This window comes from Protomyctophum parallelum (genome assembly GCF_964188405.1).
Source record: "Protomyctophum parallelum genome assembly, chromosome: 19".
NCBI lineage: Eukaryota > Metazoa > Chordata > Actinopteri > Myctophiformes > Myctophidae > Protomyctophum > Protomyctophum parallelum.
Genome location: NC_139717.1, coordinates 29,505,563 through 29,532,560, shown reverse-complemented (window position 1 = coordinate 29,532,560; position 26,998 = coordinate 29,505,563). Strand labels below are relative to the sequence as shown.

Genomic DNA, 26,998 nt, shown 5'->3' with positions numbered 1-26,998 from the left:
TTACTTGTACTGAAGGTTGTTAAATAAGTCATTAGTAAGTACTTAACTTTACTAACAGCTTGTTCAAGATCTGTTAAATATTTACAGGCATTTTAGGTTTTAAATCCATAACCAGAAAAACAACAAGTCATAACCAAGTCATTAAATAACGAATGATTGCGAATGATCAATTAACTATTTATGAAGGAATAGTTACTCTAAAGTTACTAGAAATGGTCTTCTTCCTTCACTGGCTTTCTGGTCCACAGTGAAACGCACGCCAGCATTCCTCAAATAACACTGTGGGATTTTGGGGTTGTTCTTGCAGTGTGAGAAGTTGTGCTGCCAAAAATCTGTCATCTAGTAGGACATTCCCCCTAAAGCCAGGTGGGTGTATCACAAAACAGCTGATCTACTACTTGAGGATCATCTATTTCCAGTGCATGACACCGGCATGCAAGTACAAATCAACCTTAACTTCCACAGGTGGCCATATAAAGACACAGCCATGATATATAAGTGAATAGAATGTAAGTGGCAGACTACTGTCGATGTGACCTACGCTTTAGCGGCACTTCTCCTGGGACGGCCACCGGGCACACACTCCTCCTGCTCTTCCTCAGGCACGCTGGTGGATTTCGCCTGATCTGCCAGTGTTTCAGCTGGACCCACATCCTGTACCACCTGCTTTGTCACCTGCTTCCTTCTTGGTTTTGGCTGCTCGGTTAACGTTTTTTTAGCAGGTGTCTTTTTAGCTGGAGTCCTTTTTGCCTTTGGGGTCTTTTTAGTAGATTTATTTGAGGGTTTTTCTGCAGATTCAACTGGCTGTTTTTCAGTAGTTTCCTGGTCACCGTCCTCCGTTGGTTTGATAGTGCGCTTACGCCCTCTGCCCCTCTTTTGGGTTACTTTCCCTTTAGTCAACTTTTTCTTGATGGGGGATCTTCTTTTTCCTTTTATTTTTTCCTCTTGAAGATCCTGGTCAGTTTCGTAGTCCATAAATCTGGGATTTTTCTTCCGTGCTCTCCCCCTTGAGCTCAAATCTGAGTGCTGTTCAACTGGCCCATCCCCTGTGAGAGATAATGTCAATTATTTGATTTAGATTAGATTAAATATTTAGATTTACTAATACAAATGTAGTACTGTATGTGAAAAGATGCAGAGGTGAAATTGGAGCTAGATGATCAAGTGTGAAACGTATTGAATAATAAGACCACAAATCACGATGTAGACTTCATGTGGCCAGTCTGGTAGCCAGTACTGGATGATGTCAGTGAAAGTCAAAGATGGCTATTTCATGATAGAAATACATTAAAAACAGTGCATGGTGCGGTAGACAACAGGAAACTCCCACAGCTCTCAACAAGAGACTATAGATTAAAAAGAAAATGTGTTATGTATATTGTTAAGTATAAGTATATTGTTCCTTTTGATTGATTGATTAATTGAATAGTTTATTAGACAGACATGTAAATACAGCAACAGAGTACAGTCAAACACTTAGTACACAACACAACAAGTCCTTGCGGCCTTTTGTCCATTTAGGCCCTATGCAATGAATCAATTCAACTATTGGTAATCTGTGATTTGTTAAGTTGCGATTTTTGCTACTGTGCATTTTACATGTAAATAGAATTTGTGGCTGCCATTAATAGGGCATGCGGAGGCCCAGGCCGTAGCGTAACGGTCTGGGCACCGGACTGGTGATCCAGTCGCGGTGTGCCGCGGGTTCGACTCCCGGACCCGACACGGCCTTTACCGCATGTCATCCCCCCATCTCTCTCCCGTTTCCTGTCAGCCTACTGTCTGTCCCTTAAAAAATCAATGAAAAAAGGGGCGTGAGCCGCAAAAAAATATCTTAAAAAAAAAAAAATAGGGCATGCGGAAGCAAAGGCATTTTATTATTACAACAACAATATCACTATGACGTCATACCTTGTGCAGATGTGCTTGTTGCCAGAGCTGCTTGTGTTGTGGTTACATCCCTGGATGCAACCTCGTGTGTGAGAGGAACACTGTCATTCTCTGCCTGGGGTGATGGCTGCAGTTAACAACAAAATAATACATATTTTACCTACTTCAACATACATTCACCCATCTGTCAAAATAAATAAATAAAATGCATTCAAGACCATTAATGACATAATGTGACATTATATTCTGTATGCCATAATTGCAAAACATGAACACTGAAGAAACATACCTCCATATTACTTGTTAGTTTGTAATTAGCTGAATTAATTTCAGCCACCAATGCCAGCTCGATGACTGAGAATTGTGACTCTCATATCAACATCTACAGATCGATCTGCCAAGCTGGAAGGAGAGGCAAAGAGGCAAACCATATTTAATTTGTGCTGCATGTACGTTGAGTAAACTTGAGTTCATAATGTCAGTGGCTACATAGCTTGCTTGACCATACAGATCACCTTCATAATTCTGCTTCCAATACTTTGTAACTTCATCATGGTCGCCAGATGGCGCTCAAGTATTTTAATAATAAGTCGAAACACATGCGGGATCGAACCAGAGACCTTCTTCCAACTGTAAATAATAATATTATAATAATAGACTGATTTTCTAATATGTCCAGTGTGGGACATCTCCAGTTTCTCCACCCCTGGTCATCAAAATGTTACTACAAATCTTGTGTCATACTTACATAAATAACAATATTGGCTTGACTTCTCTGATGGTAGCAAGGCTTGCAAACTATAATAGTAGCAATGCTAACACACAGTTGACAGTTAGCTATATGAAAAATTAAAACGAACATGGACCGTTTTCGCCTATAATGAGTTGACCCGGTTGAAAGTGGCACTTGTCCTGTCCTATAGTGGCGCAAAGTGGAAGACCTCGGTCGGTTCGTTCCAGCTCTTCAGGCTGCAAGGGTTCGAATCCCCAGTGCAACAAAGACAAAGTATAACCCAGCAGTTGGCAGTTTCTAGGCTAATGTAATCTGCAATCTACGACAGGACGTACCCAGATCTATCTGATACGATACGTTTCTTTCGCCTTTCACCCCTTGCTTCTGCAGTTTAAAACCGTGTGTGCAAGACTGCAAGTTAAAACTGTGGCTGTGCATTAGCACAGTAGTGTACTGTATTGTATTTAATGGCGATAAACTCACCAATCTCTCACCTCTACGGGCAGCGTGGGCCACTTTGTACCAGCATGCCTTTGGTTTCATATAAATCCACTTTTGTCATGCAACTTTCCGACACTCAACTCCGAGAAGCATTTGCATTTTTCAATGTACTTCTTCCAATAATGTGTTTTACATCTGCGTGTGCATATTATCGCCACATAGCGTTGGCGGACTACCCATATGGCACGTACCAGTTCTGTAACCAAAACAACAGCCCGTTTCTTTCAACTAGATAGCCTATACTTGGTCGCGATGACACCGTTTGCCAAAAATAACCGATTTACAAGCTCACAACGTTCACGTTGTTAACTAAACTTGTAGCAGATTTGTTTATTTTATTATATTTTTGTATTAAAAGCGAGACCCTTGCGAGTTGTTGTCTACTACATTTCTATTGGCCGGTCACATGCGGAAGTGCTGTTTGTTTTGGGTGCGCGTGCAATAGGACTCCCAGTTAGCCCGGATGCGCGCGGTGAGCTTTTCACACCGTTTAAAATAAATAAAAACTCCGCCCGCCCGAGCTCACCCGTGAAGCTGATCAAGCATCATTGTGTTACACAGTACACATAGTACACACGAGTGTTTCATTCACTCCGAACCAACAGAGAGCGTGATGCGTGAATCCCTCCTTGCCTTATGAATTCACATTGATTTCATTATTGTCTGTGGTAAGTGACGTTCATTGTATTCATCATTTGGTGGTAAAAAAAGTGTTTTATGTACTCAAAGTCCCATTCTACATACAGTACTATACTATAGTACTACTATAATACTACTATAATACTACTACTATATACTTTGAATACAATTTTCAGTCATGAACCCACGTGGATGAAAGTGACAGAACTATGGAGCGATCAGGAGGACAAGGGTCTAATGAGGAAAGAGCAGTAGAGGAGCTGGGGAAAGGAGGTGAAGAAGGCGATGAAGAGGAGGAGTGCTCCTCGGCGGTGGGGGTCAGTTTGTGTGACTCCACCCCTCTTCTGTTTCGTGCTGCCGACCTGAAAGTGGTCCGTGGCCTGGGAGTTGTGGGAACCCTGGTGGGCTCTCTGCCCCGCCAGCCCAGACAGAACACCCGCCTGGGTAGACCCCTGCTGCTCCAACACGAGGAGTCACGTCTCCTGGGGGAGATGGGCAGAGCTGTAGCGCTCCCTACTGGACACAAGGTTTGTATTCAAACATTGGTTCTTCTAACCCTGTTGGTACTTAAAACCAGGACCTCTAGTACTTCTGGTTTTATATCCTACCAACCAGGACCTCTAGTACTGCTAATTTTATATCAATCATTCCCAAGGTGTGTGCGTGTGCTGTTGTCAATCTCCCTGATCATGAGGTGCAGGTGTGCAAGTCTGTGGGCACCCCTTAGGCCTCATACACACATATCAAACGAACATTCTGTGTTCCGCCTGTGTTTCTCAACACTGTTTGATTCCCCCTCCCCCCATCAAACGCAAGTGTTTGGTCAAACCACGTGACTTCCATTGGACGGAACACAGAATGTTCGTTTGTGTGTATGAGGCCTAAAGAAGCCCATTGTGGAAACCACTCTACAGTGTAAGTAATTTAAAGAGGTGTTGGTGTGTTGTGCAGGAAGAGGAGGTGAAGAGAAGGAGATCAGTGGAACAGTATGAGGAGCAGCAGGAGAGGAGTTACGAGGAGCAGAGTGTTCTGGCCTTGGAGGACCGGAAGAAGGCTCTCTTAACCGCTCTGAAAGACAGACAGCAAGGTGAGACAGACAGACAAAAACTCAGATATGTGTCTCAAAGAATATGATTATTGGCAGAATCGTGGCCGGAAAGTTTAGACTATTTGGCGGTCTGGTTTTCATTTTTCACTGTATCGTTGATTTCTGCAATCATCTGCACTACAATACTTGACCAAAAATTGTCACTCTACACACCACAGGTCTTCAACGTTTCACCCCGTCTTCAACGTTTTTCACCCCTTAGCTTAGAGGGGGATGAAGCAGGTACCCCTCCCTCCCCCTCCCCTACACGTATACTGTATAAAAAATTGTGATGCAGATTAAACTTTTTAGATTTCATAGATGGCTTGTGTAAAATTGTGTAAAATTAATATTTTCTTTGTTTACTCATCTTTTCTATTAATATGTTGGATAATATGTAGCACTTGATCTGATGTTTTTCCGCTGAAGGTTCACTTATTACAAGTAAGACGCGCAAACGCGGGAAGCGAACGCAGCTCGTGTGTGTGTGGTTGTGTGTGTGTGTGTGTGTGTGTGTGTGTGCTACAGCTGCGCCCTGTGTGTGTGTGTGTGCTACAGCTGCGCCCTCTGGTGGCGGGCGGGTGGTGTAACAGCGTGACACACACACACACAGACATTCAGCTCTTGCTGTCATAGTAAGTGGCTCACTGCGTTCGCAATGACATGCCCATGGGGACACTGGGGTTCAAGTGGTTAATACATATTCTCTGGTTGAGCAAAACTATGCTACTTGAGATTGTGCATGTGTTTTATGTTTAATAATAATAATAATGCATAATGTACGGTGCTGTGTTGTTTCAGGTGAAGGCTCAGGAAGTCAGCAGGCTGTGGAAGAACGTCTGAGGTCTTTAGAGCAGAGCTTCACATTCCCTCGTGAAGCAATGTCTCTTCAGCTGAACACGGCCAGAGCTGGTCTGGACCACTGGCGTGATGACAGGGACTACCTGAAGATCTGTTGGCCTGCCTCAGACCAGGTAGACCCATCAATATACACAGTTCATTTATAACAGCGATTCTCAACCCTTTTCATTTCAAGGACCCCCAGTTTGATATTATAATTTTTGACCTATGCCCAGCTTTGTGTGTTTGTGTCATTGTGTGTACCAAATTTGAGATGATTTGATTGGCCAGCATTGATAAACATTTAGTAAACTTAAATATAAAAGGAAATTTTCACTTTCAAATAAAATACATGACAATTAATGAAAGTAATGGAAAAATCACAGCCCGTCACCCTTTAGAATGTAATTGTAAAGGGTGAGGGCGGCCGTGATTATTTTATTACCATTTCCACCCCACCATTACTGGATCTGTGTGTGTGTGTGTGTGTGTGTGTGTGTGTGTGTGTGTGTGTGTGTGTGTGTGTGTACTGTGTTATTGTCAATGTACTGTGTTATTGTCAATGTACGGTTTCTGGTTCCAGATGTCTGAGACTCGCTACCAGGTGTTCAGAGACCTTAGAGGTCGAGGATTCTTCCTGACGTCGGCAGGGAAGTTTGGAGGAGACTTCCTGGTCTACCCAGGTGGATATAAATTAATATTAACCACTTAAACCCTATATGTAATTGACCGGGGTCTTTCAGGGGTCTACACTTGTTTCCTTTTTTCACCTTTACACAAAATCTGATCTACAAGCATGATATGTCACAATAACTTACTTACTACTTGGTATCTTTCTTTAGTTTCAATTGTTCTGTGTTCTTGTTTTTTTCTCAATTAGGTGACCCACTGCGATTCCATGCTCATTTCATTGTGGTGTGCGTGCGGCTAGACGAACCCCTGTCCCTGTGTGACATTCTGTCCGTGGCTCGGCTTGGTTCTAACGTGAAGAAGACGGTGCTGCTGTGTTCCCCTCGTCCAGAAGACGTGGACGGAAAGGGACATGTCCTGTACACCTCCTTACAGTGGAGTGGAATGGTCTAACGCAGTGGTTTTCAACCAGTTGAGGGTGGTCCACAGTAAAATGGAGAGTTTGTAACCAAATGGACCCTTGTAGATTTTTGAGTGGTGCAACCACTCCTTACGGAGCTATGTGTGTGGCTGGCTGGGTGGGTGCCTGGGTCTGAGCACGAAAACAGTATGGTTATTTTTCACCACCTGTGCGCAACCTAACACGCATACACAAACACACATGCACATATTAACTGTATATATGATGATTTCGGGTGTGCCAGTACAGTACAGTAGAGGGACTAGACCCCCACACGGTAACTCTGTCATTTCTCAACCATTTCGGACGGGGGCGGCTCGCCGGAACTGGTGAGCCGCCCGGTTCGGCCACCTGGGCACGTTCCTGGGGGACTGGATGTTCTGGGGACTCCCCCGTGACCCCCACATGGAAACTCTGTCATATCTCTACCGTTTCGGACGAGGGGCGGCTCACCGGGAACCGGGGCGGCTCACCGGGAACCGGGCCGGCACCCTGGGTGCGTTCCTGTGGGTCTGAAACTTCCGGAGACCCCCCCGGAGTTGCACCACTCACTTCACACGGGTGTGATTTTAACTCTTTAAAAGCGTAAATTGAAACGGGTTCATTTGTTTTCATTTTACGCTCTCAAGAGTTAAATTATTGTTAAACATCTGCATTGCTTAATTTACAAGAAGTTACACAATTAGAGAATGTAGAAGAATTGTTTGATTAACATTATCTCACCTATGGTACCAACACAGCATGGAATTGTGGCCAAAATCTTTTTGTTGTACAACGACAACAAAAATAAATATCCTTTAGTTTTGGGTCTGCGAGGCAAAATCTCATCAAATGGTGGTTGGGCCTTGATATGAATTGGGTTGAAAACTTAAGTACTGTACTTAAGTACAAAAGTATGGGTCTAGATCTCACAACCACCTGATCGCTTTCATTGGAACCCTACCCTAGAGACTAGGACGGTCTACTGAGCTTAGAAATTACAACATTGGCAGATTTGCAGTGATTAGGCACTAGTGGTGAACAGAACTGGGCACTGTTCCACCATACTTAAGGCAATTAAATACAATACTGGTTTGTAGTGTGGACAATGCAGAATATATTCCAAGTGATTGCCACCTTAAGGCACAGAAAAGGAAGTGTAATCTATTGCACACCACACACGTGCACACATGACCATCAACCCTACTACACATGATTTACTTATCTATATGAATTAATACTTTAAGGCAACAATAGCTTGATTATAAACATAATTATTTTATTTTCATTGGTACTATGAAATAGCAGCACATGACCATGTCTAAAAAAGAGAGTAACAAGTATTAAATATAAAGGATTCTAAATTCAGTTGAGAAACCTCCAATGAATACAAATAATATCCCATAAAATGAATAAATTAAGTCCTTACAAAATTATATTTTTAAATTATTAGTTTAGAAACTGCAGTTATTTCAACCTCTATTTAAATCTGGCCTAGATATACATATTGTTTGAATAGTTTTAGATCCAAAAACAAGGGTTTATTTGTGAAAAATGGCACAAATGATTACAATATAGCAAGATATGCAGAAATTTGTTTTGTTTGTAGCAAGACTAGTATCCTCATAGCGCGCCCATTCTTATTATTTTGGTGGCCTCCATTAGAGAACGGTTTCAGTTGCACTTATCCCACAGGTAATGGTTTTATTGAAGAGGGTTGTGTGAAAACTCAAGACTTCCAACATAGGTATACTCCAGCATAAAATGTGTCTGACCAAGTGCAAAAAAAATGATAAGCTTAGCAGGAACCAGGCTTGTGGGAATGCCATCTAAACAAATCTTACCTGGGATTAATGATTACTCCTTGAACTTGTTTCATCATTGTTAAAATCTCTTCATGTTGAGCAGTAAACCTTTTTTGGTCACAAGCATGAACAGACATGGGGAATATTTCATTGACAGGGTTAGGCATTTAAAAAAAGAACATCAGCATGATGAGCTCAAAACAGATCATTTACAATAGCAGAAAGAGAATGTTATTACCTCACCTGACTGAAGTATTGCAAAAAACCCTTCCCCAAAGGCAATCTTTATTTAAAAAAAAAGTATGCTGGTTAATTGTTGTACTCCCCATGTGTGTTGGTTACTCTTCTGAACTTAAATGTTCTTTCAAAAAGGCATCTTATGAAGGGAAATGCACTTTGACCAGAACCAGACAAATACATTTGACAACATTCATTTTAACATTTTATCAGTTTTGTTTTTGTTGTTGCAATGGAACATTATACGATATATTAAGTTCCAACCAAGTTTGGCCTAACAGAAGCACAGAAAGGGAAACATTGATGAAAGAAAAGTAAATTAATACATTCAGAGAAATTGAATGAGAAATGAGTTAATCAAAAATAGTCAGATCCTAAATCCATCTCCACTGTACAAAAGCAAACTAAACTAAAACATCACAGACGTACAACTGTCAACCATCCTTGACCTTACACCACTAATATCAAAGATACAAAATGCAGAGTACATCAACATTACATGCTATTGGTTAAATAGGTTGTGAATAGATATAGAGAGAGGTTTGTGATAAAATATGAACATACAGAACTGAGCCTCCATTTTAAATGCCTGATGAAATAGTTTTAGATCTAACTTTTCTTTGGTGGTGATTGAAGCTGCTTGTGGGAAAGCCAGGGGATGATAACATGTAGCCATGATCTTCTCCCTTCCACCTGGCCTATGTGCATAGGCTACTGGTAGCCCAAATCAGATTTCTGGCTGAACAGCAAAGAAACACATGTAGATTTGAACTACATTCCTACTGTACATGTAGATTTCTAAAAATAAATCTCAGTCTGGACGCATGCCTGATTTATACGGTCACTCGCGCTTTGAGATTGTAGTTCGGCTATTTTCAGCATCACACCACAAATCGTTGTGAGCTTGTATATTCGATTTTTGTCAAGCGACACCGTCATGACAGAGTATAAATTAAAGCATTACTCACCTATTATGGTCTGCTACAACTGTAGCAGATTAGGTTGACGATTACGTACAAATTACAGTGGATAGTCGGTCCTAAAGATAAGATTTGAGAAACAAACCAAATTTGCTGCAGTCTAAACAAAGCTTAAAAAGCACAGGCTGGTCTGCTCCAGAAGCTTCTTCAAAACCTGCCAAAGGAAAACATCGGGAGGGAAGAGAGAAGGGTAAATAAAGTACTGAATAGGGTATTGATTTAAGGGCAACCAAAGTTGAAAATAGTGTAAGGCCTGGTTCATGCAGCTTGACATGTACAAACATTACATGGTCATGCTGGTCAGGTCACACACTCAAACCCCAGTGCTTTGGTGCTGCTGTAGGAAAATTAGGAAACAAAATCTAAACAAGACAGGGGGAAAAAAGCATAGGCTACCATATTCAACGAGTCTCTCATCACAGTCAGAGTATTGCACATTGGGTGTGAGAAATGTGGTTTACAAATAAAAAATTGATACTGCAAATAGTATTAATTAATGCTACCAATAATGTCTACCAATTTCTTACCAAATATTACCATTTGGGAAACATTTAGCCCAATTTATATTTCATCGTACAACTGCATTGGTCACTGGAAATAACTGATTTTCAAATAGGTTTCAGCCTGATCCAACTGCCATTGACTTCCACTACATAACATTTAAGTTTAATATTTCAAAAAATATTATACATGTGTGGAGGTACTTCCTTGGCCTAATGACAAAACATGACGCTGATCGGTCCAGCAGTTTGCAGGATTTGTCCTGGACAGAGACAGACAGACCCTTTTCTAGACAACTAGCAGCCTACAGTACCACGCCATAAAAACATTTTCAGGAAGTGATGCAGTCGTGCGGCAAAGAAAAAATTAGGCTTCACGTGCACAGTTGGTTCTGTCGTAAGCAAACCATTCCGAAAACATATCTGTTTTCACAGTACAAGAAGCATGAACCAGGAGTTTTAGTGTCCTGACAACTTAAGCCCTGGAAACAGCAACAGTCATTTATCACAAGTTTAAATGGAAGGGGCCTGTGTGGATGAATAGTACAAACTGAGGTTACATCACAGATCATACTCTAGAGGCACACCGTTTTTTGAAAGGGAGAGCAAGTAAGACAAATACAGTAGAACACTAAAATACTATACTATTACTATCCTTTCAGAAAGTCAGAGTAGATGTTTTTTCCCCCTTCCAATATTGGACAAATGGAAAACAAAGGGTTATCAAAGAAAACTCATTAAAATAATACATTGAATGTTTGCCAAAAAGAATATCTGTTAGTTAAGCACGTAAACAGTATACTACATTTCTGCAGGCTTTAAACTGACAAGCAGACAGTCCGCTGTACTCTGAACATTATAGCCTTGAGGTCATCTTAAAGGGCATCCGACATGCAGAGGTGGATACTTAAGTAAATGTACTTAAGTAAATGTACTTAAGTAGAAATTCTGTACTTAAATTTGTACACCTCTGCCGACATGGCCTCAATAATGTCTGAACATTGAGAACTTTCTCAAACTGTAATTGAGTCCTCTAAAGCGGCCTCCTCCTTCCCTCACGTGTGTTTCATTTGAAACCAATGACAGTTCAACTTTCATCTACATCTGGCAGATGGTACACAGAGTGCACAGATGACCGTCAACCTTCTTATCCAGTATCCACCGGTTTGTTTGTCTTAAGTTCAGTCCTGCTCTGGCTGGGGTGCACGAGGAAAGGAGACTTGGTTTATTTACGTGTCACTGAAAAGCAACCCCACTGGCTCCATCAAGCGTTCCTCTGTCGCTTAGCGACCTCAGAGTTGACCTCCATGATGGCAGGCCTCTTCAGGTTCCATTGGTCGATTTGCCTCTGCCTGTCGTGGTGCTGCTCCACCTCTGACTCGCTAGATGAGCTGCCAGTGTTGCTGCTGCTACTGCTGCCGCCACTCCCGGCCCCGCCGCCAAACGCAAAGCAATCTTTCCTCTTGCTGTCTGCCTTCCCTCTCTCCCCGGCACGCTCTCCACCTCCCTTCTCCCTCCTCTTGCCGCCCCCCATTCCGCTGCTCTCACCCACAGACTCGGGTCCCATTGCGCTCCCCCTGCGGTCCATATCTACCCACATGGATCCCACGGGTGGCTCCAGCGGTGTGTAGTGAAGCAGCGGCTGCAGCTGAGGGTCTATCGGTGCCGGGTGATGCTGCTGCGGGTGGTAGTTTTCCGGATGGTGCACTTGGACTTGGTGCTGGAGGTGGTGAAGGGGTTGCAGTGGCTGCTGGATGGCTTGGTGCTGGAGCTGGTGGTGCTGGTGGTGGGAGTGTTGCAAGTGGTGGTGATGGAGGTGGTGTTGGTGGTACTGCTCGATGATCTGCCTGTCCACGCCATGGACATATTCCTTGGGCTCTTTCTTGAGGAACTTCTCAAACTTCTTGCACGCCTTCTTGTTTGTCGCGAACCATTGCTGTTGAGATATGACACGGTGAGGCAAAGCGAACCAGTCTGGGCATTTCTAAAGGTGGACATGTGCTGCATTAAAAGGGAATACTTTGTGTTATAGGGATTTTAAATATTGGAAAACCCAGAATCAGATAAATTCATGGATGCCTTCTTTCATGTCTGTATGTGCATTTTGAAGGTACCGGTATATTGAATGGTGAGCTTAGCTCATGGAATAATGTAGCAGCTCCTCTCAAAAAAAGATGAGGGTTTAATACTTAATAGTGTAGATCTTTCTAACAAAGTTTTGACATGTACAAAAATCATAATAGATACAATTATTGGCTGTTTGATATAATTTCATTTGATTGCCAATAAGGCAAATATTGACTTTTATACTTTTCAAAGGAGCTGCGACTTATTCCCATAGACATCCAGGATTAGAGCTAAACTAGGCTAAACTCACCGTTCTTCAAAATGCATCCAGAGACAAAGACTTATGTATCGTATGTCATCCATTAGTATGGGGGGGGGGGGGGGGGGTGATGACACGGAGACGCATCGCTATAGGTGCATCTACAGTATGGAGCGGACCGGCGTTTGTAACTGGTTATTCAAATAATGAAACGATTGGATTCAAGCAGAAACTTAGTTTAGTATCTAACTTTCCATTTTGCCATGTCCCACTGTTCGTACCACATGATTTAAATTGATGAAAACAGGAATGAGCTTATGTAAAACAAAAAAATCCAATGCACAGCATGAGAGGAGCATGCACCAGGCACATAGGAAAACAATGGTGACAGCGACGTGTTTCTAGCCATGCATCTCAGTGTGTTCGCCAACTGTTTCCTTAACATGAAAACCATAAATCCAGATCCATCGATATCTGACTACATGCACACACATGCTTAGACAGACATAATGTTAAAGAAGATGGTATAATTACCTGTGAATGGACAGAGTTAATGTGGTATTTAACGCCACTCTCAGAATTAAACTCCTTGTTGCAGATGAGACACCTGTATTTCCCAGCCTCAAAGTCCCCCTGTAGCAATGGCACAGAACAGTGAATGAGCACCACACCATCTAGAAGCAAGTAATCTGTCTAACTCAAGGACCATCTAACTGATCAACTTCAAATGTACCATGTGTATCGCAGAGGAGTGAGCCATAGCTGAATGGGTAGGTCTAAATTATTGTGTCAGTGGACCCCACTGGTCATCAGTACATTTATATTAGTGACGAAAGAGATTCTAATTCAGAAATCTCCTACCTTTGTGCAAAGTCCAAGATGAGCCTTTAGTCCAGACACGCTAGTGTAGATGCAGCCACAGCCCTGGATGGATGAATTAAGACACTTTTATTTTGTCCTCTGCACAGCTTAAAGCAGAGGGTTTGAAAAGCTCATATTTAGACGATCTATGGCACATGGTAGAGCAAGGTGTTGGCACAAGCACTTGAGGGTGTGTTCAACTACAATTTAGCCGGAACATTATCTGGGCGTAAAGTAAGATGCGAGGTGAAGTCTCTGAATTAGTCCTGGGTGCGTTTTGGGCGTTACATGAATGAAAACAAGCGTCTCTCTTTGCTTTGAAAAGCCAGATGAGCCTGCACCTATTGATGTAATAGCAGAGCTATTTCTAACCTGGTTGGGGCACTGGACCTTTCTTTGCAGCTTCACTTCATTCTTCCATTTCCTGAGGACTTCTTGGCTGAAGGCAGGCAGGCTGGGCCGTGAAAACATCAACTGTGTTGGACAGATGTGAAAACAGGGGTTTATAAAGATGATTTAATTTGTGAGTGAGTGATTTAATAGCAGCTCTGCTCTGCTATTAAATCCCTGAGTAATGATATAGCTAGATGATGCAGTCACAGATACCAATACAACAGCGCTTAAAGCTAGTTAATTGTCAGCATTATTTTATTGACGGGCCAGTACAATCCCACTTGTAATATAGCCACACTTCATTTGAAAACGCTTTATAAGGAAGTTGCGTGGAACAATCGGTTAACTCTGGCATTGATTGCTAGGGCTCTCCGACTAGTTACGTGCGTGCTTATGCTACATCGTAGGCTGTTTTGAGAGAGGCGCTTACATGCGCCTTTCAGAAACACCTGCGACGTAAGGGACATGTCGTGGAAGACCGCACGTAAGGACCATACGTAAGCTCCCTGCGAATGTTCCCGCTGGGAAATGCGCCCATTGTACTTACATTTCTTTGAATTGTCAACAGCCAACGGAAAACTACAATACCACATTTACAAAGAAAACTAAAGCCTCTGAATATTTGCAAAGCAAGGGCAAGATCCTTCTCTCACTGCTCAGATTTAGATACTTGACAAGCTAATAAATCCATTTTAAAAAGGACCATTCCGGTGGTCTCACTGGTCTGGCATGTTTAGCCCATTGACTAAGACTTGCAGAGACATGAAACTGAGACATGTTTAATGCTTAGTTGCTTTTTTGTTATGTTTGCATTTGAATGCATATTGCATATTAAAGCACACAAATGTGTGAAAATGTCTCTGAGCAAGACACTTAACCCCTAACAGCTCCCCCCGTGCAATCATCGTGACAATGAGAAGGCATCATCTGGATGAAGCTGAAATTTACGTCACTAGAGCGGTGCCCATTGGGCACTGGCCTACTTGGAACGATGCAAGTTGGAAATGCATTCCCCACCAGTTATGTCTGTGTCCCTTTTATGCCCATATATGGAGTTCTTTGTCAGGAATGCCCAAATATGGAGTCTATGCCTATGTCGGAACATGCCAGCTCCACATATGGACCCTGGGCAGGGGCCCTGCATGTCCAGAGGCCGGGCAGAGGCCGTTCGTGGCGGTTCTGGACAACTGGGGGTCCAACCGACTCGACACCGGGCACTGCACCGTGGAACGCGCAGATCAAATTTGAAGTTGGTGGGGCGAACGGTTATCGAGTTAAATGGATTACAACAGTACACACACACACACACACACACACACACACACACACACACACACACACAGATGTGTTGCATTTATAGATAGATATGTGTCTGAGGGTGTCACTTCACACAAGTGTGATTTCTTCATTTTATTGCATCTTTTTCATTTTATCTACAAAGATGTTAATCTCTGACCTTTTTTTCATCTGGCACTAAGTCAGAGTGGAACTTCCTCTTTGGCCAGTCCTTGGGCAGGTCGTTGTTGGCTATCTCAGCCAGGTGGAAGTTAGCCACCTGTGCCGAGGCTCTCTGCACCCTGCCGCTGGCCGTCCTCTCTGGGCTGACCTCCCTCTCAGTCTTCGGAGCATCCTCCTCTTCATTCTGCTGGGGACTCTGGGTGGCAAGGAGACAAGAGGGAATAAAGTGTAGACATTTTCTAAATTAATTTTCAACAAAAGGTTAAGCATTCACTTCCACTCTCCTTTACATTTTTCTGTTTGGAAAACTGATAATAAAAGCATTGGCATCCCTGTACGATTTCCATGTTACTAGGTGTGCAGTCTGTAAACAAAGCCGCACAAATCATAAAGCAGTGTTCAGCTGGCGAACAAATCTGGCACTTCTGGAGTCGTTTCATGGTGTGTATGTCTGTTCTAGACGCCAGTTCAGGCTGGGGAAGTGCTGGGGAAGTGGACTACACACACACACTACTACTAAAATAATTGCAAATGCAACGCCAAACTCACAGGAGCATGCTCCGATTTGAGGTGGTACTCCAGGCCAGCCTTGGACTTGTAAGCCTTCCCGCAGTGAGTGCAATTCAGCACCAGCTTCTCCAGCTCAGACTGCGCTTTACCACACTTCTTCATATGGTACACGTAGCCCATGATGCTGGTGAACCCAGAGCTGCAGCCCTGTAGAGAGGGGGGAAACCACACACAGCACACTAGCTTACTTTGTTTTCCTCTGTGGAACACATCTAAAGCAACAGCCTCTTAAAAATAGAGCTCAACCGATATATCTGCCATTTTGACTTTTTCAGGATATGACACCATAGTTTTTATCATCATTATTTATCCTGTTAGAACTTAGAAGTGATATTTAATAGAATGATCAGTAGATGGAACTTGTTTTCACTGTGAACTGCTTTCTCATCTTTTTCCAAAACAGGGTTGAATGAAGTGGAAGTATTGCAATTTGGCTTTACAGATCTGATTATATTTCTTGTGCATGAAACCCGTATTGTGACGGTTCGAAAACGTTTCCGGGAGAAGTACATACATACGACGGAAGTCCAGCCCTATAGACACGCTCAGCATTAGGTCAGAACAAGGGTTTTCTCCTCAGAGATGAGGAAAGGCTGGGAAAGAGGCTAGCTTTTTCCCTGTTGGTGAATTCATCCACATTTATTCATTCATTCATCCGCATTTGACATTGGGGACTAGTCAAATGTCAAAAGCTTGCAGTAGGTTTAATTTGGTCCCTACGGGAAGTGGCCGCAAGGCAGAATGGCTACCTTCTAAAAAGTGCTGAGCCGTTTTATGGTTGTGGAAACTACATGTTTGTGAGCCTATACAGTATACTATACACACAAAAGAGAGGACATAGAACACAAGTCGAATACAAACTACTTGATATGAGTAAACAGCCTGCAGTTTCAAAAGTGACTGCTACTCACCTCTCTAGAGCATTTTAATTTTCCTAGTCTCTTTAGAATCTTCCGTAGTTTTTCTTTAACCTGTTTGTCATCCAGGGCATTGGCATCATCTGGTGACGGCTAGAGAGAGAAAGACACAATAAATCCATGTTATTATAGTACAATTTTAGACTGCTATAATTTATAGTCCTGAAAGTGTTATCAGTGGGTTCCCTTGACAGTTTTCCTTTTTTTGCGGTCTGTGGTTAACATACAATAAACCAAAGAGTATTTCATGTTTTGTTTTCTATGACATAAATCACACATGCTATTATGTGCTTTATTCTGCTAAAGGGCTACTTTTCTTCATTTAGACTTATTTTAGTTATCATTTGAGAGGTAAACATGCTCTTACCAAGTGGCTGTGGTCTGCCATGATGTGATACTTCATCCCTGTTGAGGATTTGAGCTGTTTCCCACAATGCTGACAGGTGAATGGTTGCTGCACATAACAGATGCATATGAGTTACACAGGTCAAGGCTAGAGAAAGATTAACATCACACTGTAGTCAAGTTCAAGTTCCATTTTTAATATGTCGTCGCAGTTACTTTTCAGGAAATGAAAACCCTGTGTTCCAATGCATCCAATGTAGTTAAATAAATAAAAAGAAAATTAACCAATGAAAAGTATTAACAAGGCCTTATAAAACCCACAGATTTTTATAATAGGCAATAATATAATAGGCTTTGATAATAGCCGCTACTTGTGTGTGACACTGTTATATAACGATATAATACGTATAATATAGGCCAGTCTGCCAGAGCAATGAAAACTAATAAATGTCGATAAAGGTTTCTGCCCAACGGCAATTAAGTTATTGGCAAATAATTCCTAGTTACAGTACATGATGCATAGCTACCTTTAAATTCTTGCATTTCATTACAGCTGTCATTGCAACATGTTCACCAGTAGTGAAGGCAGACTCAAGGGAACTTCTGCAGTGTTGCAGTGTTCTGTGTGCAGGGCTGGACTGGCCACAGGTCGTACCGGGCATATTCCCGGTGGGGGGCCATAGGGGGCCGCCATGATTAAACAGACAGCAGGCCACCAGGAAAGGTCCGGGCGTGCTGCCATTCTGCCAGTGCCATCATGATAATTTCACTGTACCTGTATCAGTGAGTGACAAATAAACCCTCTACAAAGGGTTGTGTAGTTGTCTGTTGGTTTGTATAATTTATGTTGTTCTGTAAAAGTGGTGGTATTAGGGCTTGTTTGTTTGTGTGTGCCTCGACGGAGTGGGTGTTAGAGTTTCTGCTATCTGCTCGCTGGTTGTGGTGGGCCGGTCTGGGCCAAATTCACGCGAAAATGACCAGGCCGAATTTTTGTCCCAGTCCAGCCCTGTCTGTGTGTATTGTTTTTGTTTTAGAATTCGTTCCTTATTGCCGACCACTCATGACATTGGTGAACGGATGCTTAGTCAGTAGCTGAAACATTCACTAAAATGTGAATGGACCAATGGTGCTATTCAGGAACGCGTGTGTAGCAAGTGTGATGTAGGAAATGAGCCGTCCCTGCTTTCGTCATCTTAACGGTAGCACTGAGGGGAAGATACACACCAGCCGGCAGTTCTCCATGTGCTTCTTCAGTCCTTCGACAGTCTTCCTGCTGACGCTTTTACACTTGGGACAATTAACCCTTCCTTTGGCCACAATGTGCAGCTGCCATCGTTCCTCTTGACTGCCTGTTGGATGTCAGTGGACACAGAAACACATCACAGACATACAGGCTATCATTAACTCATGGATGTCAGTGGACACAGACACACATCACAGACACACAGGCTATCATTAACTCATGGATGTCAGTGGACACAGACACACAGGCTATCATTAACTCATGGATGTCAGTGGACACAGACACACAGGCTATCATTAACTCATGGATGTCAGTGGACACAGACACACAGGCTATTATTAACTCATGGATGTCAGTGGACACAGACACACAGGATATCATTAACTCAAGACCTCAAATGTGATGTTTTGTTTACTTGGAGTGATGACTTATAAATTCAATAGTGTTGGCAATGTAATTTCATTATTATTTTACATGATGCTCACAATTCCATTAAGACTGGGCTGCACATCAAAAACGATTTTAAAGATTTTAAAGGGTGATTGAGTTATAAGTGTTCTTACAGCGGAATTTAATACAGCGGAGTATAATGAGTACAAAAGGCTAAATTCCTCAAAATCCACATACAAATGTATGCTGTAGAAACCCCTATTTTTGGGGGAATTCAAATGCGTTTGTTTGATCCACACCAGAATTCCAATGAGCCTTCACACCTGCCCAAACGAAGTGCACTTTCCGACAATACGCAGCAGGATTTGTTTAACTTTTAATCAGAGAAAAGAATCCTGGTTGTTCACAAACTCTTAAAACTAGCGTTATCCCTCTCAAATCCAAAGATGACTCACCTAGAGGGTAGGTAGGAGGCTCTTTCTTAGTGGAGAAGAGTGGTGTTTTCAGCTCCTCACTGGGCTGAGCAGTGGAAGCCTCTGTGGTGCCCTGGAGGCCCCCAATGTTCACTGGATCTGAGCCTAGTGGGGCCACAGGGGAAGAAAACACTGTGAGTCCAGATAGACTGCTGATCTGTCCATTTAGTGGATGGATTATGTCATTAATTCAGCTGTGGCCAACATACTGGTACAGTAAGTCCCCCTAAATGTCCTATTATGGAGCAGAAAGGAGGCCTCAAGCCAGGTTAACCACATGAAGCCTAGCTTACCTATTCTTCTCTATTTATTAGCAAAATTGGAAGTCATTTTTAACGAGACGTTGCCTGAAGTTTGTGCACTACACAACATAAACGAAACATACACTGTGATGTATCTTTTGTTCTCGTAGCGTTACTTGCTGCAGTCGTTTGTTTCACTGAGTAGTCGTATTATGTGGAGAGACTTCCTCAAATGACGGAAATAGCAAATCTACAAGCTCACAATGCATCACACTAAATCCACACACGCAGCAACCCATTGTTGTATGTCACTCTGGATGAGACGATGTAAAAACATTGTATGATCACTTGCCAGAGTCTCTAGCGTCTGGGCCCTGGGGAAAACTGATGATAGGAGGAATTCTATCCATCTCCACTCTCAGAACCTTCTTCATGGCCAGGTCTACGAAGGGAACAAAAGAGAAAAAAATCTAAAATGTACAGTGTATGTATGGCTGTCTCCAAATCTCTAAGCAGTCCCTAACTGTTTGTGACTTGTTTTGAGGATAAATAAAACATTTTTAGTACATTCCTTACTGCCGTTGTGTAATTTAGCTACTGAAGTGTGCAGGGGAATTTGGCATAACCAATAAATTATTGGCTACACAAACAATAATAATAATAAATCAAATCAAAAAACAAATTGTCTGTGCATTTGTACATACATTCCACCCAAAAAACATTTGGTAAACATTCATAGGCCATTCTAAAATGGCACACAAAACGAAACCTTGAGGTGCAAGCAATGCATGTGAATGAGTACCAGGTCTCCAGACAGGGTCTGGTCCTCTGCTTGCAGTACTCCAGGCTTGATCTTGGCTTCGGGATGTGTTCCACACTTGTTCCGGCCCCGAGGGGCCCCTGTCCCTTCCTGGGTCCCTGCCAGGGTTCCACGCTTGATCCTGAGCTCTGTCTCTACTCGTGGCCCAGGCTTGCTCCGGTGCTCTATCTCGACCAGCAACCCAGGCCTGGTCCACCCCACTGTGGGTCCTATCTCTCCCTGGCATCCAGGCCTGCTCTTGACCTGAGTGTCCCACTCTGTCTCTGCCGGAGTTCCACACCTGATCCTGGGGTCTATCTCGGCCCGTGGCCCAGGCCTGCTCAGCACCTCTGTCCCGGCTTGTGTTCCAGGACTGCTCCTGGGCCTGGGATCTCTCCCTGCTTGGTTCCTGGCCCGGGGGCCACATGTCTTTCCCTACCAGTCTTGGAGGCAGTCTTGCAGAGGGAGGGGTCAGGGACCCCGGGTCCGCTCCATTGGCTAGAGCCCCTGATGCCATGACAGAGCAGCTGGTGGTTGGGAATTCCACAGTTCCAATAGAAACACTCTGGAGATCCTCATATCTGAGGAGTCAAAGCCACAACATTCAAATGAATTACTTGGAATCTAGGTCAATTGTAAACAGAGTAATAACAATTTAATAAACAGAGTAATAACAACAAGTAATAACAATTTGCAGAGATGCAAGATGTAGAGAGATCACATGAGAAATACAGAAGTGATAAACACATTTCTCTTTGAAGAAAATACTATTTTGATTAATTATTATATTTCTTTTTTCATTATTTACATTTTTCTAATGAGTTATAATGCCTCCTAGTGTGTTATACACCTGATGTATGTATTTACTGACACAACCCTAGTAGCTCAAACGGACTCTGTCCGGGCCTTAACAGTTAAAAACATCATTCATTCATATGCATGAACAAAAGCAAAACAATGCTGACAAAACCATCAGAGGACAATAACAAACTGTGTTCAAGACCAAGTGTCCTCTTCTTCCTCAGACAGATCACATGCCTACCGGTTTTGCAATCTGCAATTCCAAGCACTGCCCAGCTTTCAATGTGACTAAAGTCTGATTTATAATGTCATACAACAAAGTATAAATTAGGCTCAATAAAGACATGGCATGTGAAAACAAGCAGGCACCAATGTATGTGTTGTCATGTACTGTAGTAGAAGACAATGGGTCTTGTATCTGTGTTCATCAGATTCAGTCATATTATATTTATCCCTGTCATTTAAAAGTGGCTGTGGTATCTGGACTTTCATCATTATGAAGTAATTAAACTCTACATGTCACTAATTTTTTCAACATATTTTGGAGAAGTTAGTCAAGTTACCACATCGTTGGAGAATGTTGTGGTTTGCTAATGTGCTATTATGGAAATTTCCCATATTTTGTAGTGTATGGGAATTGATGTAAATAATAAAGCCATATTTCCAGGTAATGTAAATTAAATTAGGCCCAATTCAAACATCATATCTGACGGACTGATGAGATAATCCTTACCTTTTTCGACCATAAGTTCTTTTCATCTTCATAGCATCCTGGGCTCGAGACCCGTCATTCTAAAACATTCAAGTACAGAACTGTGAAGTAGAGATCCAACGGTATGCATACAGTTAACAGATTTTAAATATTAGAAGTGGGAAACGGACAACCATATCCACATGTTTAGAAAAGGTTCTACTTCTAATATGAGAATTCACTGACAACCAAATGGATTCCAGCGAAACAAGGCAAATACAAATTGACCATGGACAAAACAAAATGTTTGAAAGAAAAACCAGTAAGAAAGATAAATCATACAGTGGTATCATTCTCACCTTAGGCTGTCCGATCACACTTAATTCACAGGCTCTCTCTGGCATTCGCTGGACAACTATAGGTAGAGCAAAATTAATTTCTTATTATTAAAAAGTAAAAACACCATAAACATCAGAATAACATAGTGACCCCTTCTGTATACAGTGTGCATATTTTGACCCAAAATATGGATGCAAATCAAACACCACACAACAATGACAGATGAACTTCACTGGCCTCTTTTCAATCTCACATCAAACTCCCCCTTATCCATAAACTTCTTTGCCTTTTTAACTATTTTGAAAAACTTTTTTGAATAGTTCAAATAGCCAATCTACAAGCTCACAAGGTGTTGATGTAGATCGGCTAGTTGAACAATTGTTATTTGCTTTTCAAAATAGTAAAAAAGGCAAAGACGTTTAGGGATAAGGGGTTTAGCACCGACAGCAATAGGGTTCTACAAGCTCTGAAGATGCTCTGGAGAAACGCTATTTGTGCCGAAGAAAGTCAGATAATTTTGTAATGTGCTTTCAGTTTTCTCTATTGAGAAATATTTGGACATAATATCATTGCCAAAATTATTTTTGGGAGCGTTCTACCCATTGCTGGCTGTCTGAATAAAATAAAAAATAAACAAGTCATTAAAGTTTTGACATATTATTGCTTATAGCAGCTTTAAACTAAAGGCAGTGGTGGTTTACACTGTTTGTTTGGCTGGCCATGATCTTGTCTTGGAAAAAGGCAATTGTTTGTTTACTCCTCTGCTACAGAGTTTTGGGAGCATGCACTCATCAAAATATATAAAACATTTCACTCTTGCTAAATGATGGGGTTAACTTAACGTATTAGAACAGGTCTTTTACCTGGACATGGCACACCACTTTAATTATGGGGTTAACTTAACGTAATAGAGCAGGTCTTTTACCTGGACATGGCACACCACTTTAATTATGGGGTTAACTTAGCGTATTAGAGCAAGTCTTTTACCTGGACATGGCACACCACTTTTCTGTTGAGATTGGACATGCTTTCTCTTCCTTGGAACATACAAAGGTGACATGCCCCCTCCAATGTGTGTGTGGTCCATTGTAGAGTGGCAGCACGCCTCAATGATCACCACTGCAATACAGAACACAGGACATGTAAGATTTTCTCTGTCGCCTTTGGTAATTTTATATCCCCTTCAGCACAATTTGGCTATCAGGTACCTCTGGGGGTCCCATCATAGAAATGTTGGGACAGTAACGAAAAAGGCTGTGACAAATGCAGTCTTTTTTTTTTTTTTTGCGGCTTACGCCTTTTTATTGATTTTTGAAGGGACAGACAGTAGGCTGACAGGAAACGGGAGAGAGATGGGGGGATGACATGCAGTAAAGGCCGTGTCGGGCTCGGGAGTCGAACCCGCGGCACACTGCGACTGGATTACCAGTCCGGTGCCCAGACCGTTACGCCACGGCCTGGGCACAAATGCAGTCTTGATACTGCTAAAATTTTATTCAAGCCAATCTGGGAACCCATCAGCAAAACTAAAGATATTTTGTCTTGAGAGATTAGATTCAAGCAAATATTAAAAATACTAAATGCCTATAAACAAAGTATTCCAGTCGGTAACGATGGAAGTTGGAGATCCGTGCCCCACCCGGCTATGCAATACCCATTGCACCAGTGTCAGAGCACCCATTCCACCCATCTGTCTATGTCCCTTTTATGCTCATATATGGAGATTTCTGCATCTGTCTTTCTGTGTCCCTTTATTCCTTTTTGTAGGCCTCAAGATCAGATAGAATGCTAGATTATAGTCACCAATATACAGTTTTTAAATGTACTAGTAAACTAGGCAACTAGTCAACTAGTAAAAATCACTACAAGTGAAAGCCCTAGCGTGCACGCGACCTCTTTTGTGCTTTTGTGCTGGTTCTGGACAACTGGAAATGCATGCCCCACCCAGTTATTATGTATGTGTCCCATTTATGACCATATGGAGTTCTTTGTCAAGCATGCCAAATGAGGCTTTTGTGCTGGTTCTGAACAACCTGAAATGCAGAGTACCCGTTCCACCCATCTGTCTGAGCCCTTTTCCACCGGTTGGTTCCCAATGGGAACCGGTTCAGTTCTTTTTGGTTCTTAGTCCATGAGCCAGAGCTCCAAATTGGAACATTATTTATGAATTGAGTGGGCAAAACTATACCTATATTAAATTGTTTATAGGATCAATATAAGTAAATTAATATATGATATATATATATATATACATATATAATATATACTTCATGAAAGTAATCAACTGCGGAAGTTTCATGGTGATAACAATCTAATATAGGTATGGTTTTGCACACTCAAATCATAATTTAACGTTGGAATTTTGGAGCTCTGGCTCATGGACTAAGAACCAAAAAGAACTGAACCAGTTCACATTGGGAACCAACCGGTGGAAAAGGAGTCTCTGTGTCCATATATGAGGATTTCTGTATGTGTCCCTCTGTGTCCCTTTATTCCTATGGAGTTCTGTGTCAGGCCTGCCCAAATATGGAGTGGTGTGATGTCAGAACAGGCCAGCTCCATATATGGACCCTGGGCAGGGGTCCTGTTCAGAGCCCAGGCAGAGGCCTTTTGTGGCGGTTCTGGACAACCATGGATGGGTCCGACAGATTCGACACCGGGCACTGACTGCACTTCCTGTGGGGGTGTGGAACAGTGTGTCGAATTTGAAGTCGGTGGGGCGAACAGTTCTCGAGTTACGTGGATTACACACATACTACAGACTACATGGTGCATTTATAGATAGATAGAAGTCGGTGGGGAAAACGGTTCCCAAATTACGTCGGATTACACACGTACACGTACAGACATACAGAGACATGGTGCATTTATAGATAGATAGATGGATGAATAACTACATTCAGTTTGGTAACTTACATCAAACTTGTTGCCATCAACTTCAGAGTCAGTCATCTAGATACCTGCTGTTACGACCATAATGCGGACATAAAAGCTAAACTTTTCTTTTTCAACTAGGTGTTCTAATATTGAATAGTGTGGCTGCCACTCAAATGTATTATTCCTATTGCTGCACAACTTCATCAACTGCGTGCAGTACAAATGAGAGAATCCCAACTCATTGTAGTCACAGTGCCACACTTGACACATGCTTGGCTTCTGGTTTGGTTTTATGGAATACATGCATTGCACTGCCCTATTTAATAGTTTTTAACTTCTTGTGCTCTAGACTAGAGTGTCATCCTATCTCTACTATAGATTTTGTTTTTGAATGTTTCGAATGTTGTCATGCAATTGCAATAGGCTATGGACCTTACATTTTTGTACAACCAGCTTGACTTTTGTCTGGATCTTCTAATTACACAACTGGAAATTATAAACTGACATTTAGATTCTGATTTATAATCGTTTTCAACCTGGCAAGCTACTTGTTTTTATCATTATAATATACAACAATTAAGGCCTGCACAGTGCAAACAGATCAGCATGTCACGTAATGGGAGTCATGGAAGTGTGTTGTTCTATATTTCATTTGGAATTTTTTCCAATTTTTAGGTGTAGGCTACAGTCTAGAATACAACATCTCGCCAGCAGGAAGGCGGTTGGTTGCTTCAATGCACAGAAAACAAGCAATGTTATTACTGTTCAGTTGAATGAGTACAACACGGGCACATTTGTGCGTTAGAGTTCAACAACAACTATTATGACAACAACCGCTTTGCAGAGCAATAGAACGGCAACCACCATCATTGTCCGCGGGTATAGCCGGAAAAAAAGATTCGCTTTTTGCCTTCACCCCACCACACCGAAAAAGAGACATAGAACGACTTGAACTGTACGGATTTAAGCTCCATTTTGACCAACGTAAACGGGCGCGCCGTGCATTCACACCGATCCGCCACGATGATGAGATGTGCGGACGCGATTTCGATTGTTTATCACGGGTTCGTTGTTAACAAATGTGTGGCGATCGGACCCTACCATACGTACACTCCCCTCTGCAAGGTTAGCCTCCATATCTTCCCAAAGCTATTTCTCCTCCTCCTCCTCCGCCTTTCCCCCGGCAGTGATACGACATAGGCATAGCTGCATCCCCAATAATGTGCACTCGTTGGGGCCAAAATGACGGGGCATAGTCGGGAGAAAAATCCACCCCAGACAAAAAGCTACAGTACTTGTCAAAAATGTTAATTGTGGCTCTCATCACCACAACACACCAGGTATCAACATCACCAAATAAACCTCTCTCCAAGATGACTTCATCTCGTAGACCCGCCCCTCCTCGCGGGGAGAACAAATAAGGATCGCGTCCCATTCGCCACGTCTCAGTCCCATAGCCCAGAGGGACCATGGATCACGCTGTGATTGGTTGAGCTTTAGTTGGTTGCGAGCAGAGCCACCGAGCGCTCGAGCGCTCTTTATTGTTCATGCAGGCTGCATTTCCATAACTAATTTTACACACAATTAGAAATAAATCAATATTGTATTAATGTAGATAAATAAGGCTAAGCTATCTTAGTTTAGAGCATAGAGGTTTAGAACCTTAGAGTATATATACTCAGACAGTGGAAAGGGGCGGCTACTATCCCATAACCAGAAGGAGCGGACGGTCGAATGATTGGCTACTTGGTTGTCAACACAATTTTCTCGTTCTAATCAAAAGACCCCTGAAAGGCTGAAAAGCCAGCCTCCTATAAGTTCACTAGTTTACGCCACACGGTCCCAGATATCTCTTCTACAAATAGGCTACCGTATTTTACAGAGGAAAAGCCAAACCAGGAGATCATAATAACACATTTGTCTGATTTCTCAGATGTACAACAAAGCTGTAAATTATAGTGCAACTGTGGAATGAGTCGTTTAGACTTTTGC

At 42.3% G+C, this 26,998-nt stretch overlaps 3 protein-coding genes across 5 annotated transcripts in view; 1 reads left to right on the top strand and 2 right to left on the bottom strand.

Annotated features, from left to right (window-relative positions):
- Positions 1–3,502, bottom strand: part of gtf3c2 (general transcription factor IIIC, polypeptide 2, beta) — a 30,138-nt gene extending 26,636 nt beyond the window's left edge. The window contains exons 1-4 of one of the 3 annotated variants that reach the window (XM_083789711.1): positions 3,107–3,502; positions 2,180–2,292; positions 1,912–2,017; positions 542–1,046 (exon numbers count right to left, since the gene is read on the bottom strand). In XM_083789711.1, coding sequence (XP_083645837.1) covers positions 542–1,046; positions 1,912–2,017; positions 2,180–2,185 — 617 coding nt within the window. In that variant the 5' untranslated portion in view covers positions 2,186–2,292; positions 3,107–3,502. The remainder of the gene's footprint in view (positions 1–541; positions 1,047–1,911; positions 2,018–2,179; positions 2,293–3,106) is intronic. The other 2 variants (XM_083789712.1, XM_083789713.1) reach the window with 2 other exon arrangements.
- Positions 3,503–3,692: 190 nt separating this feature from the next.
- On the top strand, positions 3,693–10,508 carry tsen34 (TSEN34 tRNA splicing endonuclease subunit). The gene is made up of 6 exons (XM_083790042.1): positions 3,693–3,792; positions 3,940–4,290; positions 4,715–4,850; positions 5,652–5,824; positions 6,274–6,373; positions 6,571–10,508. The coding sequence occupies exons 2-6, from the start codon at positions 3,973–3,975 to the stop codon at positions 6,771–6,773; spliced, it is 930 nt and encodes a 309-aa protein (XP_083646168.1). The 5' UTR covers positions 3,693–3,792; positions 3,940–3,972; the 3' UTR covers positions 6,774–10,508.
- A 113-nt stretch (positions 10,509–10,621) lies between these two features.
- On the bottom strand, positions 10,622–26,181 carry znf512 (zinc finger protein 512). Its single transcript, XM_083790041.1, has 16 exons — positions 26,108–26,181; positions 23,117–23,248; positions 22,150–22,208; positions 21,833–21,891; positions 20,302–20,879; positions 19,852–19,941; positions 19,240–19,362; positions 18,376–18,500; positions 17,174–17,260; positions 16,801–16,899; positions 15,869–16,036; positions 15,318–15,515; positions 13,841–13,942; positions 13,469–13,531; positions 13,142–13,240; positions 10,622–12,217 (listed from the first exon to the last, which is right to left on the bottom strand). The coding sequence occupies exons 2-16, from the start codon at positions 23,214–23,216 to the stop codon at positions 11,546–11,548; spliced, it is 2,622 nt and encodes an 873-aa protein (XP_083646167.1). The 5' UTR covers positions 23,217–23,248; positions 26,108–26,181; the 3' UTR covers positions 10,622–11,545.
- Positions 26,182–26,998: the final 817 nt, after the last annotated feature.

What these genes read in the sequence shown, in the direction of transcription:
- tsen34 (XM_083790042.1), top strand. Translation starts at nt 3,973, where the DNA reads ATGGAGCGATCAGGAGGACAAGGGTCTAATGAGGAAAGAGCAGTAGAG. An exon ending in GTTGGCCTGCCTCAGACCAG is followed by an intron (nt 5,825 to 6,273) that starts GTAGACCCATCA and finishes TTCTGGTTCCAG; the next exon opens with ATGTCTGAGACTCGCTACCA. An exon ending in AGACTTCCTGGTCTACCCAG is followed by an intron (nt 6,374 to 6,570) that starts GTGGATATAAAT and finishes TTTCTCAATTAG; the next exon opens with GTGACCCACTGCGATTCCAT.
- znf512 (XM_083790041.1), bottom strand. Translation starts at nt 23,216, where the DNA reads ATGGACCACACACACATTGGAGGGGGCATGTCACCTTTGTATGTTCCA. An exon ending in AGGTCCAGTGCCCCAACCAG is followed by an intron (nt 13,532 to 13,840) that starts GTTAGAAATAGC and finishes TCATCCATCCAG; the next exon opens with GGCTGTGGCTGCATCTACAC. An exon ending in TTAACTCTGTCCATTCACAG is followed by an intron (nt 12,218 to 13,141) that starts GTAATTATACCA and finishes ATATCTCAACAG; the next exon opens with CAATGGTTCGCGACAAACAA.